At 36.5% G+C, this 18,190-nt stretch overlaps 1 protein-coding gene across 1 annotated transcript in view; it reads right to left on the minus strand.

Annotated features, from left to right (window-relative positions):
- Positions 1-2,112: 2,112 nt before the first annotated feature.
- adgra3 (adhesion G protein-coupled receptor A3) overlaps positions 2,113-18,190 on the minus strand; it is a 46,422-nt gene continuing 30,344 nt past the window's right edge. Inside the window, exons 11-19 of the mRNA XM_052561674.1 lie at positions 17,684-17,845; positions 16,639-16,821; positions 13,929-14,136; positions 12,150-12,358; positions 10,903-11,027; positions 8,514-8,637; positions 8,179-8,324; positions 6,879-6,974; positions 2,113-3,939 (exon numbers count right to left, since the gene is read on the minus strand). Coding sequence (XP_052417634.1) covers positions 2,490-3,939; positions 6,879-6,974; positions 8,179-8,324; positions 8,514-8,637; positions 10,903-11,027; positions 12,150-12,358; positions 13,929-14,136; positions 16,639-16,821; positions 17,684-17,845 — 2,703 coding nt within the window. The 3' untranslated portion in view covers positions 2,113-2,489. The remainder of the gene's footprint in view (positions 3,940-6,878; positions 6,975-8,178; positions 8,325-8,513; positions 8,638-10,902; positions 11,028-12,149; positions 12,359-13,928; positions 14,137-16,638; positions 16,822-17,683; positions 17,846-18,190) is intronic.

Consider the following 18,190-nt stretch of genomic DNA (forward strand, 5'->3'; position numbering starts at 1 on the left):
TACACTTAAGTCAAGCTAATACTATCAGGCACAGATGGGAAAGCATAGAAGATATCAATCGTCATCTCTGAGACAAGCCTTAAACACACTACCAGATGCTTCTAAAGCACATTTGCCAAAAGTCAAAATATGCAAATAATTCAATGCTGACATATTCTGATATATGCAGATCTGGTGAGCTATATGTACCTTTTTTTCAGGAATCTTTGATAAATATAAAGTAAAAATGAACAGAATTTATTTAAAATAAAAATATTTTGCAACAACATGAGTTATAAAAATCTAAGTAACTTATCTTAACTAAATAAAAATATAGTTTTTTTTTTTTTTTTTTAGAAAATTGGTACAGTAGTGTATATTGTTACAAAAGTTTAATTTATGGTTGTTTTTTTTATAATTGCTTTCAACTCATCAGAATTCTGAAAAAAAATATCACACTTGTTGCAAACATACATATATATATATACACACGATATAAAATAATTCTAATATGTTGATTTATTTTTATATATATATATATATATATATATATATATATATATATATATATATATATATATATATATAATTCAATTCTGATTCCTTAGAAAAATTATGCCTATATATAGAAAATGTTATGCTTTATTGAATAATATTATTAAAATGTCATTGAATCATTATTCATCAATCTTAACATTCATATTTACATCCTAGGCAGGTACTTTCTCATGACAAGAAGAAATCTGCGTATTGTGAAAGCAATAATCTCAATTTTCTTCAATGTCTGGAGCACTATTGATACACTGCCTAATTGAACAAAGAGAACCCCCTGTGGACTTCATTAGTACCCCTCAACTCACAAAGTATTGGCTGTTAAAAGACAATGCTAAAAGTTGCATTCTGATACACTATTTTTAGCTACAAGTGTGTGCAAGTAAGGCATTATTCTATTTTCTATAACTCAATCCTGTTTTACTCTGCTGGGAAGGGCTCGAGAGTCTTGTGGCAAGTTAGACAAGAAGGGGGTAGAAAAGGTGAGGCTGCACTACAGCAATTATATTCCCATCACCACTAATGATGACAGGCAGCCCGACCTGAGAGTCAGCCATCAATCACTGCGTGGGCATCCAGCTCTGGAGGCAGTGCCCTACAATTTCTTGCCCATCGAACTGGTTCCAGCAAAGTGGAGAAAAAAAAAAAAAAAAAAGATATGCCAGATATGCACCTCAATTATAGCCTCTATGAAACAGACATAATGGCACAATGTGATCCCAATTACTCCAAACCCGCAAGACCTGGAGGAAACTCTCAGATGAACACACCTCTGAACTTAGAGTCGAGATGAAGTGGACTGCCTAAAGATTTTTTTTAATGATGGCCACAATTATGTGAAAACACAGAAGATACGAGATTCAGCCAACATATACTCAAAGGGCAGCATGTCATGCATCTTCACACACAATGTCAGAATGACATACAAAATTGGTGTAAAGGATGCAAATATAGACCATTTTGAACATTATTCTTTCTGGAACTATTTTTTAAAACCATTCGGACAGAAATAATAAAATAAGAGGAAGCTCTCATATGTACTCACCTTTGAACTCGGAGATGAGATTAAGTGAGCTGCATATATATATATATATATATATATATATATATATATATATATATATATATATATATATATATATATATATATATATATATGAACAAAACAAACACTTTTAGGGCCTTTTGTTGAAAACTAATCAAAATCATCAAATAGGCTTCCAATTACTTAAAACCACCATTGCTAAAGGAAGCTCTCAAATGTGGGGTTCTGAACTCCCCTTTGAACTCAAGAGTTGAGATGAGTTAGGTTGCAAAAAGAGATGTTTTATTATTTAATGGCTGCAGCTGAATTAAAATCTTGTTTAATACAGCATGTGAAAACACATCTGAATATAAGAGAGTCAAGCCAAAATATTCTCCAAGGGCAGCACCTCATGCATCTTAATGTACAATTCTTTCAGGAACTATTTTCACAAACTGTACCAGATCAAAATCATAAAATAAGCTCCCAGTTACTTGAAACCGCAAGGCAACTCTCAGATGTACTCACCTTTGAACTCAGAAATGAGATGAAATGGGCAGCGTAAAGAGATTTTTTATTATTTGATGCCCGCAATAGAACACAATCTTCTTTACTGTGTGAAAACACATTCGAATATAAAAGAGTCAGCCAAGATATTCTCAAAGGGCAGCGCATCATGCATCTTCACATACAAAATGTCAGAATAAAATACAAAATGGGCTGAAAGGATATAAAAATAGACCATTTGTAGACCGACTATAATGCAGCCAAGTGGTAAACCATATGCATTTGTAGGCATTTTCATAAACTTTAAAACACAAACTCTTTCAGGAACTATTTTTACAAACCGTACCTTTCAGATCAAAATCATAAAGTTAGAGATTCACAGTTACAGGTAAAAGTCAGATTTGTGGTCTCTGAGAAGGGAATCTCGCTACACAGTAGTTTCATGGTTCCACAAGCCAGTCTTAATGTTCCCAGAACTCTCCACGTTCAGGGGCGACAGATTCTGTAGCCTCTCAGAGTCTTTGGCAGGACCGTTTTGGCACGCTAGGTTCAACCCGTAGGACTTGGGCTGCACCTCCAGTTCAACAGCGAGGGGCTGTTTTGGACAGTCTTTAGTTTGGCTGGTGTCTTCGGTCCCCGATCCGTCCCCTCTTCCGACTAAGCCTCCATTACTGATGCCGTTCCCCATGTTGTTGCTGATCCCGTGCCCAAAACTGTTATTCGGGCGGACGCCTCCACCTTTGGCGAGGTGGCGTGAGCGGCGGGGCACACTGGTGCTGGCGTCGCTGCTGTCCTGCTGAAGTTGGCTCTGCTGGCGCTCCCGGTAAGCCAAATACGCTGCCCGTCGGCTGTTACGGGCCTGCAGGCTCTCGTGATGATGGTGGCGCTTGTGCGAGGCACTTTGCACGCTCCCCTCCACACTGGTGGGAACGTCGTATGAATACTCGCGCAAAACCGTGAGCCTACTGGCCCGATGAGCTCTCGCACGGTTCTTGTGGTGTCGCCCTGAATGCCCGTTGATGTTTGCGCTGCCCGTTCCTGACAGATTGTTGTTGTTGACTGAATTGGGCCGATATTGGACCTCAACAGGTGCGATGTGCATCTTGATCTCAATGTCGACTGAATGTTCAGTCAAGCTGTTGTCTAATAACGCCGTCCCATTGGCCGTTGAAGGGGCCGGTTTGCATTGAGCTGCTTCCACTTGCAGATTGGTCAGTTTACAGCCTTGGGTGGAGTTGCGGATGCTTGGTGCACTCTTATTGGTGCACGAAGATTCGGCGCTGCTGGCTGGACACTTTGCAGTTTCACTGTTTCCTCTTGCGGTCAAGACAGAGCCTCCGGCTCCCGCGACTGGTAAAAGCAGGGAATCGATCTGAACAGCGTAGTTGCGGCGAACCAGGCAACAAGCTCGTGACCAATGACGCCGCATGTCCTGACGGTTCACGCAGTGGTGCGCCACAAGAAACGCCCCGAGAGCCAAAGCAGTGGCGCCAAAGAGGCAGGCGAACACCAAATCTGCCGGATGCTCCTGGGACACCGCAAGAGCTCCAAACACCCACAGAGCGACATAAAGCGCAAGAGACCCTGCCACGCCGATGAGCTGGGCCACAAAAGTGTGTTCGTTCTCCAGAGCCGACATCGGGACCATTTGCGCGGCATCTGCGGACGAGGACTCCAGGTGGGCCGGTGGGATTTCGGTCGCTTCGGCCACAGAAAGGTGCTGCTGCTCCTCGGACTGTTCCTTGAGCTCGAAGCGGCGCTCGGGATGCCGGCGGAGCTGAACGAGGATGCTCAGGAAGTACATGCAGTCCACAAAAACGATGAAGGCTGCCGGGCCATAAAATGCACCAAGACTGGGTTCCCATGCCATCCAGCAGCTGCGGAAAGACAACAGGTGTTTTTTAAAGTCTATAGAAATTAAACATCACCCTATTTATTTTCTAAATGCATATTGTTGTTCGTAAGTGAGCAATTAAACTGTGTTTGTGATACAACAATTTTGCTGACATAGTTGTTGGATAGTCCAGTGAAAATACAGACTTCTCTCTGATGTATGCTGGACTTCTCCCAAAATTGAGTCCATTTTAACCCGCCCCTTTCTCACAACAACTGCAAGCTCATTCTGAATGTATTGAAGTTCAAAACTCCAATAAACTAAAACACCTTCACAAATACATCCACAAAAAGAAAAATTGTAATGGTTGATTATTTTCCATAATATAACGATGATTATGGTCACCCTTTATTTTAATCTGCCAATACTTAGGTTAATTACACTATAACAATACGTCAAATTAATGAGCAACATGTGCTTACTATAAGTTTAGGGTTATTTTAAGTATTAGTTGCTTGTAATTAAATATTTACTGTTATAACTCTTTCAAATACCTATAAAATATGTATTAAAAAAAGTCCTTTTAAAATAAAGCATCACAATTATTATTAATGTACATTCATTTTATTTTTATTGCAATATCAGCAAATACTTTATCAATGGCAATAATAATAATCATAATATACTATTCTAAGTGTTCACATTAAACATTAACAAACATTTATCTAGGACTGTTCAATTATAACAAAAAAATAAATAAATAGTTTATTATTTCCAATTATATTATAATAGTGAATTATTTATGTAATTATTATTATTTTTTTATCCAATCAGCATCAAAGATTATATTGAGGCCAATTACAATAATTACATTAATATTTATTTTATGCCATATCAGCCTCAAAATTTTTATCTATTGCAATAATAATAATAAGAAGAAGAAGAAACAACAACAATTAAACTACTTACAAAATTAGAAGAACTACATAAGATTTGAATGTTTTTAATGTTAATCAATAGAATTGACAATATAATACTGATGTAGTGCTGGTATAGTCTGTTATATTCTTTAAGACTTTAAGTCTACACATCTAAAGCTAGCTGAGAACTACTTTATTGCGGTTTTAAACTTCAGTAAATCAATGTCACTTTTTCCTACCTGGCAGCATTAAAAAAATCAAAAAGAAAATGTAATTGTGCATAAAATATACACAGAAGAGCGCGAGAACACTCCCATCCCGTTATAAATCACCGCAGCCGTCACTCACCGCAGGTCTGCTCTCCAAAAACTAGTTTTTACATTAAGTATACATAAGCTCTAAAGTTTACACTAGTGGTATCAAGGGCTTCATCTTATCAGAAAAGTAAAACACTTGTGAGGCACTTCTGAGTTCTGTGACGCTCGGCAGACCGTTTTTTCTTTTGTCACGGTAGCGTGAGATTAATTAAACCCCAAAGATCTCAGATGGTCTGGATTTTTAAATTAAACCATGCTGTTACACAATCCAAACAGCTGTCACAAGTGAAAGAAGGGAAGTGGGAAGCCAACACACACACACACACACACACAAGGTGGGGAGCCCAAAGTAGAGCACCATAATTAGGTTCACACAGCTTCAGAAGGTCTAAACTGCTCTCTGCTTTATAAAGTATTATTCTGCACGTTACAGAGCACGGGCATTAGGCTCCAGTGACAGCAGAAGCAATTCCTCGTGACAGATAAAGACTGTGAATTGACAGGAAGTGTCCACGGGGGGATTTGAAATGTGCCTTGAGGCAGATACAGGCTGGATCTGTACAGTCTGTCGTTAATAGCAACGAAGTTAAGGAAACATATTACACCATTGCATTTTGTTTCAAATAGTTTGCATGAATCCAAACACAAGAAGTCTAACTGATGACACAAAATCTGTACATTACAATGTGTGTTATATATATATACACACACACACACACACAGATTTTGTGTCATCAGTTAGACTTCTTGTATATATATATATATATATTAGGGGTGGCACGGATCAACTTTTTCACGGTTCGGTTTGTTTCACGGTTTTAGAGTCACGGTTTCAGTACAGTTTGGTATGTGTTTATGGGAAAATTGTACTTACTAATAAAAAAAAGAAGAAGAATATGCTATCCAACTACAAGCAACAGCACAAATAAATACAATAGAGTAAATATACAAACAATAAACAGTGATTTTCATTTTATTTTTAGGTAGGTCTAGCATAAGTTTTTAGGTACAGAAATTGAATAAAGTAATCAAATGTAAAACAGCATTACATGTGGGACTGTATAAACTAAAGTTTATTCTTTATTAAAGTTACAAAAGCTTTTTAATCAAGAGCAGTGAGTGATTTCTTTGTTGTTGCTGTTCGATTAAGACACTTTAAAAATCACTTTAAGAGAATGCAGTGATACAGCGGGCATAAGTTCAGCCGGTTATGTCTGCTGTAGGATACTTACCGAGATGAGCATTTTGACATAATTTTTGTCTGAATTTGTCCATTTAAACACAATACTTCAGAGAGAGATTAATATTTGTGCGCATTCTGAGGCGCGGGTTTGCGCACTTCGGATGAGTACACGCACAAATCTTCTCACTTCACACGCGTGCTCACGTCCTCTGGCTCTTAGATGTTTAAACTGGCAAAGCTTAAATGAGTTTAGTTTAAACACATATTAACACATGCTGTTCAGATCTCATCTATGAGCGCGCGATATCAGCACCCAATGTGATGACAGAATAAATGAGTGCTCATATTCCAGAATACGGGATTCACGTTGAACAAAAGTGAATAATTTGATATGATATATATATATATATATATATATATATATATATATATATATATATATATATATATATATATATATATATATATATATATATATATATATATATATATATAAATTAAAGCTCTAGCTAGAATTTTATTGAAAGGGATAGTTAAAAACACCTTAAACTCTAATACTTACTAAGGTGCATTGACTTGACTGCCGTAGTTCTTGATGTTAGCTGCAGCTGTTATTCCACACACAATGATGGGTATGCCTCCACCTATTAAGTAGAATCTGTAGAAGTAAAAAACAATGACAGTTACTAAACGTAATTGGTAAGGTATTATATATCCTCATGTTAGAGCATTAATGCTGGAATACACTAGATGACTTATAAGAGCTGAACATATTTTAAATACACTAGGTTTTATACACCGGCTCTGACTTTGGCAACTAGTGTCGATGTATAGCCACTTTCCAGACTGCAAATCACAGCTAAAATTGGGCAAAAGTTATGTTGCGTATTCCAGACTTACAGGTATATTTCAAAAAAATACATAAATCAAATACTGTCATAACCAGTGTTTGTTACTGGGACTTATATCTATTAAAAATAAATTGAAATGACTGACAAAGCTAAAATAAAATATAAATATTAGATGAAAAACTTAAGAAAACAGAAAATTTGAAATGTTGCATTGGCAACTAACTCAAAATAATTTTAAGCACAAAAATTATTCAAAATTACAAAATAAAAGATAACCAAAAATACTATATATTAATATTATTTTATAGCATACAATGACAGATGTACAAACATTTCAACTAAAATCTAATTAAAAACTGAAAATATAAAAATAGAAAATATTAATAAATACTGTATAAATGAGGTCATTTGACTATCAATTAAATGCTTATGTTTGTGTGTCATAAGATAGTCTTGAGGCTGGATACTATAATGCTACACAAATAATATTTTAAAACAACACTAGTCATAATTCACTCATCGTCCATACAATATATACAATGGCTAAAACACTAATATATATTATATATATATATATATATATATATATATATATATATATATATATATATATATATATATATATATATATATATACACATACATACATGAGGATGAGTAAATGACAATGTTTTTAAGTGAACTATCCCTATAAAGGCACATCATTCTAAAATTAATGTACAATTTTCATAAAACAGCCCTGTTTCTGTTGCATTTTTACTGACACCAAGTGGTCAGCAGGAATAACTCATTTTAAACCAACACAGTCTTGCCTTTTGAGCAATTTAAGTGTCAGAGTAAAGTTCCCTAAAATAGATCACAGCATGTTGTGTGTTTGCTCACATATCGATCATATAAATACAGATATATACCGGCTCACATATTATTCATATAAATGATTAATCACTTATAGCTATTATATGATCTGTTTTACTTATTTGTACATATGTTCCTCTCCTCCTCCTTCATTACCTCAGCATAGGTCTGGGTGGAGGCGGAGGCTCGTCCAGCTCCTCGTAGCGCTTGGCCTTCCGCGTCACCTGTTTGTAGATGTTGCGTGCCGTTACGCCGGACCACAGTGCTGTAGCCAGCGTGGAGTAATGCAGCACGATCCCCACCTTTAGCACACGACATTCAAAAACATAAGAGCTCTCCACAAGAACAACAAAAATGATAATATTCTCAAAATAGTAATGTAAAGTTGATAGCAGTACTGCAGGTCTGCCTGTCAACTGAGAAACATTTATGAAGATTGTGTAAATATTGTCACCTAAACTCTGTATATGCACAGAAGAGCAGGCACATACCGCTTGACAAACGCTTGCATTGTACGTTTGGTTGATGCCGCCCACAAACACAGCACAGGTGAGGAGCATATGTGAGCACAGGTTAACCAGCATGTGCCAGCACTTCTTACTCACACGCACCGACCTGCCAACACATGAAATATCGCATTAAAATCAGCATATTAACAACTTAAAGGGATAGGTCACCCAAAAATGAACATTTGCTGTTAATTTACTCTCCAGGATGTGCATTAGGTGAGTCGTTCGTCTTCTGTAAAATATTTTTTTTGGACTGAAATCGTGGTCCTTAGTGATTCACTGAATGCAAGTCAATGGCTACCGTCACTTTGGTAGTGAAAGAGCAGGAAACACAAAAGTAATTCACGCGGCTCCTGACAATATACACTAGTCAACATTTGAAGCGGATCAAAACCTTTAATCCTGAGACCCTATAGATTGCCTGTTGTGCATTTTAGAATTGTTCTTGCTATTTGGGATATGTAGGACCTAATAAGTATAATACCTAAAATTTGTTTTTGTACAGAAAGTAGTTTTCGCAGAAAAATATGTCCTCATTTGAGGACAGTGGGTCTATCATAATGTGAAATGATGCAAAGCAGTTTCGTTCACTTTGCAAGCACAGATGCAAATTGCATGTCATGCATCGCACACGGGATTTTCCAGTGCAGCCTTGTGCTCTGCATTCATGCATTTCATTCATAAGTTATGTTATGTCCTCCGTATAGGACATCGGGACTTAATGTCTTTAAAAAAAAAGGAAAAGACATGAATGGAAATGCATAGGCAAAAACAATTTTTTTAAATCACGAATACATTTTTAATGTTCAAGATTTTTTATTTTATTTTTTTTAACCAAACTTTGTATAAAGATCATTCTCAACTATGGTATAACATAATGATTCAATATACTATTTTTCTTTCTGCAAAATGTGTGTTAAATTACAATTAATGGGTTTTCTCATTATATACAATGTATCTATAAACTAAATCTAATTTGCATATTAATGTGTTTTTGGGGCAACATGTAATGAAAAAAGAAGTGTAATAATGGGAGTAATAATTGACAAGATTTTCATAATAATATATAATATTTCATAGAATATTGAAATATAATTTCTTTCTCTATTCATTTGTTATGTCTCCAAAAATGCGTCATAAGCATGCGTTTAGTCCCGGTGTCCTCATCTGAGGACATGTATGAAATCAATGTCCTGTTTAGTAACAGAAAGTCATATTTTGATTTGAAACCCCATAACATATTTCTGAGATGTTGATTTATGACACATAATTTAAAAATTAGACAGATTTAAATGATAACTACAATATATTATAGAAATATTATCATATTTCTATAAGAGTGTCACTAAATTAATTTCAGACATTTTGATGACCAAGGAGAGGGAGTGGTCATGTGAAACATCCAATCATTTGGTATCTCTGAAAAGCCCTGAATGTGCTCTGTACAGGACATCCAGATCTAAAACTGTGGCATGAACACTCAGAGAAATTCACAAAAATATAATGTCCTCATATGAGGCCACAGGGTCTCAAGGTTAATCAAAGTTGTCTTAAAAATGAAAACCTAAATGTGTTTTTGTCTTAGGGCAACTTTTTGATCCACTTCAAATTAATTATCACAAATCAAAATGATCGGTCTGTGCAAAAAACTTCATATTACTTACAACATTATCAGATGTAATCCATGGCTTCAGACAAATGGGGTAGGTTTTTCCGCAAAATTAATCTTTCGGACAGTTCGTAACAATGAAACGGGTTCAAATTACCAATCCACCTGTTCATTTACATTAGATGTCACCTATAGGCAGTTATATTAATAAAGCACCCAATAATGACCTATAACGTGAATATTTTACTTAACACCAATAAAAACCTGCTACTGGATTACTGGTGATGATGATGTAAATACTATTCAATTTCTTGCAAAACCAATTGTTTTGCTTCGTAATAACCCAATGTATCATCAGGAGCCACTGGTATTCATTTTGTTTCAGCAGCTGTGTGTTTTTTTGGTTCTCAAAATGACGGCAGCCATTGATTGCATTCATGAATCACCAAGGATCATGGTTTCAGCTAGAAATCTTCTTCAACTTTTCATTAATCTTTCATCCTGGATGGACTGAGAGCTAGGTGTATTAATTTTGTGTTGCCTGCTCTTTGACTACAAAAGTGCCGGTAGCCATTGACTTGCATTGGTTTTGAATCACTAAGGACCACAATTTCAGTAAAAAAGCCTCTTTACTGTTTTACTTTAGAAAAACAAGACACATAATGTACATCTCAGATGGCCTGAGGGTGAGTAAATTAAAAAACAAATTTTCATTTTTGGGTGACCTGTCCCTTTAAAAAGAAACTTGACCCCAGCACTTACTTGTGGTGGTAGATATAACTGACTATGACTGACAGCAGGCAGAGCACCAGGATGATGGCTGTGGCGTAGATAACAGGGTGAAGAGGTTCGAAGCAGTATGCGTCATTCCCGGTTCTGTTCAGATCCTGTTAGACAAGAGGATTTCAGTGAATTATATCTGCGAATGCATTTCAACATCCAATAATTTAGATTTGTTTTTTTCTTGTTCTGGAAGATGTGTGAAAAAAGATCTAATCACAAACCGAGAGCTCACGGTACACGTCAACCATGAAGGAAAATCAGAAGAAAATTGCACAGCAGATCAATCCAGCAGTAAAAATCCTCCATTACCATCCTGCAGATCCTTATTACTACTTCTGGTCACACAGCAACATCAACAGTATTTCACACACGGACTATCATGTAGTGCATTTATATGTACAGTAAATACTGCTTAGCCGTGTTATTTTCATATTGTTTATATACTATCAAATTATAATTTTTTTTTAAATTAGCTTTTATTTTTATGTTTTCAGTTTACAAGTTAAATGTGGTCTAAGTTTCATCCATTTGCTATGAGCTTGTCATTTTTTTGTTTTGTACTTACTATTTCCATTTAGTCTCGTTTTTATTTCAGTTTTAATGATTTTAGTGATACTTCAAGGCAGCACTTCTAATATTAAAATATTTTACCACCCTTTATTTTTTTTTCCTATTTAGCCTAAATGTATTTTATTTCAGTTTTAGAAATTAAAAAAACTTTACTTTTATTTCCAAATTGTCAATGCAACATTTCTAATTTTATACATTATTTTAAATTAACAATTTATTTTTGAATAATTTAAGAAATTGTCATTTTCTTTACATAATATATATTTACACACATATACATATATATAAATTTGTCATTTATATTACTTTTTAATATTTTACTTGTTTGTGCTTTATTTCAATTAAACAATATATATATATATATATATATATATATATATATATATATATATATATATATATATATATATATATATATATATATATATATATATATATATATATATACACACACACACACACACACACACACACACACTTTTATTTAAATTTCCACTCTTAAAATCAATAATGACCACTATGATGTTTCTGGCACCATGGACCACAAAATAAATTGTCCAGCAAAATGTACAACATGTGTGCCAAGTCTTCGAAAGCCCTACAACAGTTTGTTATGAAGAAGAGACTGAAATGCGTGCCTGGTTTGTCTCTCTCACCATCAGTAAAGCGTAGTTATTAAGTGAATGGCAGGACATGGTGGTGAAGTTGTCGTCCTGATGGAGGATGCGGCAGCCGTCGCTCTGCCAGCCGCCCTGTCCTCCCAGCAGACTGAAGTTCCAGAAGGAGGGAACTGCGTCCGAGCCGTGCAGGAAGCGCCGCAGGCTCACGTTCACTGGACTCTGCAGGTTCTTCAGCGGGAAGCCCTCTAAACAACAGCAGGATGGATGCTTAAAGGGTTAGCTCACCCAAAAATAACTCACCCTCAGGTCGTTCCAAACCCGTGAGACCTCCGTTCATCTTCAGAACACAGTTTAAGATATTTTAGATTAAGTCCGAGAGCTCTCAAGATGAACGGAGGTCTTACGGGTTTGGAACGACATGAGGGTGAGTTATTTTTGGGTGAACTAACCCTTTAATCAGTTCGTGTAACAACACACACGAGTTCTGGTTGTGGACCATCTTTGATAGTACTCTTAGAAATCAAGGTTATTATTAACATTTATGGTTCCAAGAGGAATCTGTAGAACCTTTCCATTCCACAGGAGGTTCTCTGGTGGAAAAGGTTCTTTAAATGTTCTTCAAACTAATGTTTCTTTTCACAAATGTTAATTGAAAGGTTCTTTGGGGAACAATAATGGTTCTTCTATGGCCTTTTCAAACCATTGTTCTTAAAGGTTTATGATAAAAATAGAGTTAAACAATAGAGCCAAGTTAATGTTTAGTTAGGAAGTACACACAATGAATCCACGTGCATCGCTTGTACTGAAAGACACTATAAAGAGTGCCAGTACTCCAGAGGCAGATCTTAGACATTCGGTCCATATCAGCTTCTTCTAAACTCTACAGCTTTACAAGGGATTGCGATCTGTTTCTGCTCCACTTAGGCCTCTCGTTGAAATCAATCAGTTTTCCCTAGCAGCTCCCTGTGCTGTAGTTTGCCGCCCCCTCACACTTCAGCCGCTCTCCGGCAGCATTATTGCTCTGTTCATGACACCATGCCTCTTTACCTGCTTGAAGCCACAATGTGGGTGGGATGTATTATAATAGTGCTGCTGTACAGTAAAGATCAAATCACAAAAGAAGAAAATAAAAAAAATATATATTTTCAATGTTGTAAATAAAACAAAGAATACTAGAGAATGTTTTACCAGAAAATATAATTTTAACTCTTTCCATTTAAAAGTGTCATGTTTAATTCAGTGTGTTAAATGCAAGACGCAAAATCTAATTCGACATTTTCTAGAAAAAAAAAAGTGCAAAATTTTTGCAGTAGCACTTTTGTGTTTTATTTAAAAACTTGAATATATAATTAAAACTTTATTACCCTTAGTTATACTTCTGTACAAGTGTTTTTTTTTAGAATCACTGATACACTAATATAGTTTTTGTTAATGTTTTGAATTAGATTTTATTTCTAAATGCTCTGTTTTAACCTCTAGTCTAGTTCTAAATCCATATTGGTTTTTAATTTGTCAACTGATTTGTTAATTAATGCACTAATTTGCATTAACTGTTGTAGCCATTTAAGAAAATAAATTTTTTAGTTTTATACTTATGTTTGAATATTATTTGTTTGTGCTTCGTTTCAGTTTAATATGTTAATTATGAAAGACGAAAGAAAGAAGTTTGTGTGATTTGTGAACTTCATGTGTGGTAATTTGTCTGTATCTTTGACTATTGTATTTTATTTTGCTTTCTAGCCAGGTAGAAATATTGTATAACATCAACAATGAGGATCTGTCTGCTCTGTCCCGAGGCGCTGAGTGTGTTCTTACCGATCTTTGTGAGGATCACAGGTGTGACCACACTCCTCCTCTTACTGCCGTCGCTCAGGAGGGTGGAGTTGCCCGTCGGAGGAAACAGTTTGCCGTTGCGGAAAGCCAGCAGGTGTAGCTTATAGACGGCTTCATCGGCCTGACCCGAGCTTCCCAGAGACGAGAAGAGAGACGGGGGAAGCTGCAGAGACGCCTCCACGATAGTGTTCTGCAGACGTGGAGATGCAATAACATTAATGTCAGAACATGATGGATATATTCCTGCTTCCTCAGCTTTATTGGAGTTCTCGCTTTGAAGAAGCGCTCGCTTTATGGGTTATGACAAATCCACTATAGGTACAGGAAGTAGACAGCGATAGACAGTGTTAAGCTGCAACACCGGTTATGCCACTTGCTCAACGCGGCATTGTTTAAATTTTTTATAGTAATAAAAATAATTCAATTAGAGAACAGTCACTGCAATTAAAGGGGGGGTGAAATGCTCGTTTTCACTCAATATCCTGTTAATCTTGAGTACCTATAGAGTAGTACTGCATCCTTCATAACTCCAAAAAGTCTTTAGTTTTATTATATTCATAAGAGAAAGATAGTCTGTACCGATTTTTCCCAGAAAAACACGACCGACTGGAGGCGTGACGTGTGGGCGGAGCTAAAGAATCACGAGCGCAAGTAGGCTTTTGCGTTGAGAGCGTTTAGAAGCTGACATTACCGTGAGGGAAAAACCATCATCCAAAACAAACCATGGCTTACAGTCAGATTCAGTCGTTTATTTATGATCCAGAATCAGATCCCGAGGCTGAAACTGAACGAGAGCAGCAGCAGCAACGACTCGCTCCGAGCGGGGCTCGAACCCGGGTCTCCGGCATGGGAGGGGACGCACTAACAAGGAGGCAGAGATATTTGAAGCAGTTTTACTCACCGCCTGCGGTTCCAATACACGATCGTGACCCTTTTTCGTTGGGACTGCATCATCCTTAAGAAATAAACGATACGCAAATCCGTCGTCAAACTGGGCCTTGTTTGTAAAACAAGCATTTTCGAAATGCAGGGAACAAACACAAACACTTGCACAACTCCGTTGATGCTCTGTAAAAATAAACTCCATCCACTGGTCCCTTAATGCTGTTTTTCTTTGGTAATCTGTGCAGGGTTGTCTTGCCCTGGCAACCAAAAACACACTTCTTTTGTGACATTTGGCGACGCTCTCGCTCTGATCAGTGAAGTCTGTTGTGCTCTCTCTGCTCTGCTATACGGGAGCGCGCGCTCTTCCGGGAGAAACTAAAGATAAAAATGCCTGTTTGGAAATATTTTGGGTTTTGAAAAGTCTGTTGACTTTTGCCGTTTATCTAAGGTGACTTCTGAACATTTGTTTCTTTTTTTATTGGTTCCACAGTGTTTGTTTATTTTTACTCTATTTAAACTTTGTGTAATTTATCTATTTATTTAAATTTGACTTCAAGGTTTATGCCGTGCCTCAAAGATTTCTTATTCATTTTGCTAATATTCATTCTACGTTTATTATTTATTTGGTTCCACAGTGTTTACTTGTTACTTATTTGTTTAAACTTTTTGTTAGTCCAAGCCTATAGTATGGTGTATTTTTATTCGTCTTGTTAAGAATACCATATTTTTCGGACTATAAGTCGCACCTGAGTATAAGTCGCATCAGTCCAAAAATAAGTCATGATGAGGAAAAAAAATAAGTCGCATTTATTTAGAACCAAGAACCGAGAGAAAACATTACCTTCTCCAGCCACAAGAGGGCGCTCTATGCTGCTCAGGGGTAGACTACAGGAGCACTGAGTAGCATATAGCGCCCTCTCGTAATGTTAAGGTAATGTTTTCTCTTGGTTCTTGTCAAATGAATTTTGATAAATAAGTTGCACCTGACTATAAGTCGCAGGTCCAGCCAAACTATGAAAAAAAGTGTGACTTATTAGTCTGGAAAATACGGTAGTACTATGATCACAATTAAACCCAAATTGCAGCTAATTTGAAAGTAATATATATTCTCGCCACATTTACAAGCTATTTTAATTAATTTATTAATTTTTAACGCCGTGCCAGCATCAAGGATATTTTCACAGTGATTTCTGAATAAATTGCACAAGGTGTACAATTAACAAAAATACATTTCAAATCTACACTAGACAAAAATTATAAGGTGATCCATTTAAAAAAAAATTGTAAATAAGTTAAACGCACCTCTGAATAAAACCACTGTCTATTTACATTAAAAACAGTACAATCCAATAAAATATGCTTTGTGATCATGCTAGTTTGGTGAGTGAGGCATGATGGTGGTTCTTAAACCTTTAACTAATATCCATGTGTGAGTCTTGTATGACCTAAAAGACACCTTGTAAAAACATATTAGTCACACCTACATTTAAAATTAGTATGAAAAAAAAAATGTACTCTAGGATTGTTTCCTATAGCTTGTTTTCGGGACATTTATCCCATCAGCCAGATTCATTAACGTAAGAGTTTATCACAGGTTTGACATCACAAAAAGGAATCTGATATTCTTAAATATTCAGCTTGAGTGCTTCTTTTCAGTGATTCCTGCTTTACAAGCTATTTATAAGCGAAGGAAAGCAAAGTCACAGTGATACCTGTATTATCGGTGCTGTAACACGCTGATTAACTGGTGGGAAAATGTCCTCACCGTCACTACCCTAACAGGAAGGACCCGAGACGAAATGCTTACTTTGAGAGCCAGTGCAGACAGGGTGCTGGTCACGTTGCATTTGAAGCTGAGTTGGCGCTCTGGGTTGATGTCGGGGTCTCTGGGTGTGCGCTCCGCCGAAAGCTTCTGGAACAGAGTGCAGGTCATTCCATTGAAGCTGCTGGCCTTGATGGCATGAGCCTCCAGAGCAATGTTGGGAGAGTTCTGCTAAAACAGAGGGTTACAATATCATCCACATGTTACTGTGAACACCGGCTCCCCTTAAACTACTCTCCAACAATCTACACTTTCTTCTTGCTTTTATTCAGCGAGGATGCATTCAACTGGTGAAAAGGGACAGCATTTATAATGTAACAAACATTTATATTAGGTGTTTTAACTATGTACTGTGTAGAATGTACTTATTTTGGTTATTAAGGGTGCGATCTGGTTGATTTGGTTAGGTTTAAGGGCTAGAAGCTGATTTGAAAGATGTAAATACAGAAATTAATTATAGGATTATATAGATTTCAATGTCAGTACATAGTGGCTAAAGACACTCGATATAAAGTGGGTCTAAGATTTCTGTTTAAAATCAATTAAAAATGAATTACAGATAACACATAAATATGAAGCATTCATAATAGCCAGAAATGTTTCTTGAGCAGTAAATCCATGTATGATTTCTGAAGGATCATGTGACACTGAAGAGGAGTAATGATGAAGAAAATACAGCTTTGATCACAGCAATACATTACATTTAAAAATATATTCATATATGAATTAGCTTTTAAAAACCTTTCACAATATTACTGTTTATCTTGTATTTTTGATCACATAATTGCATCCTTTGGAAGCGGAAGTAGTGTTACCTATATTTTGTGTTTTAAAATGGTTTAAAATGTAAAGGGTTCAATAGTATATACACTTTTTTCAGATTAAATGTTATATAAACTGTCCAACTGCTGAAAAAAACAGCAACTACTGAATTTATTATTTGTATAATCTGCACACATCTCATCTAAACATACTAACACTATACTGTGTGTGTGTATATATATATAAGTGGTTTTCTCACAGTACTCACGGTAGAATAGGCCAGAGCCCCGTTACTGATTCGGAGAAGGGCGATTCTCTGCAGGGACTCAACGATTCGAGAGCAAGCTCGCGCCTCCCTCTGAGCCATCCATAACACTCGCTCATCAGCCAGCATCAGATTACTGGAGATATCCACCATCACATCTCCCAGCTGAGAGAGGAAACACAGTTAGAGACAGCACTGACCATCCCTTCAGGCCCACAAACACACTCCTGAAATCAACTGAACATCACATCATCTCATCAACTGAACAACACAATCACATTCAGAAAAATGCTAATGAGTTCATGTTTCCCGGAAGAACTGAAACGTGTTTAGTGGGACGCGTCCGCACATTGCGAATGTTATCAAAAAACAATGCTGCAAATGCTGGATTGATAAAGGCCTGTTCTTTGTCCTAAACAAATTCACATAACTGTCCCAGGACCCAGGTGGCCAGCAGTAACGTGGCTTTGAACGGGTCGTTCTGACTCTGAGACACCCTTTATACACAAC

The sequence above is a fragment of the Carassius gibelio genome, chromosome B7 (genome assembly GCF_023724105.1).
Source record: "Carassius gibelio isolate Cgi1373 ecotype wild population from Czech Republic chromosome B7, carGib1.2-hapl.c, whole genome shotgun sequence".
NCBI lineage: Eukaryota > Metazoa > Chordata > Actinopteri > Cypriniformes > Cyprinidae > Carassius > Carassius gibelio.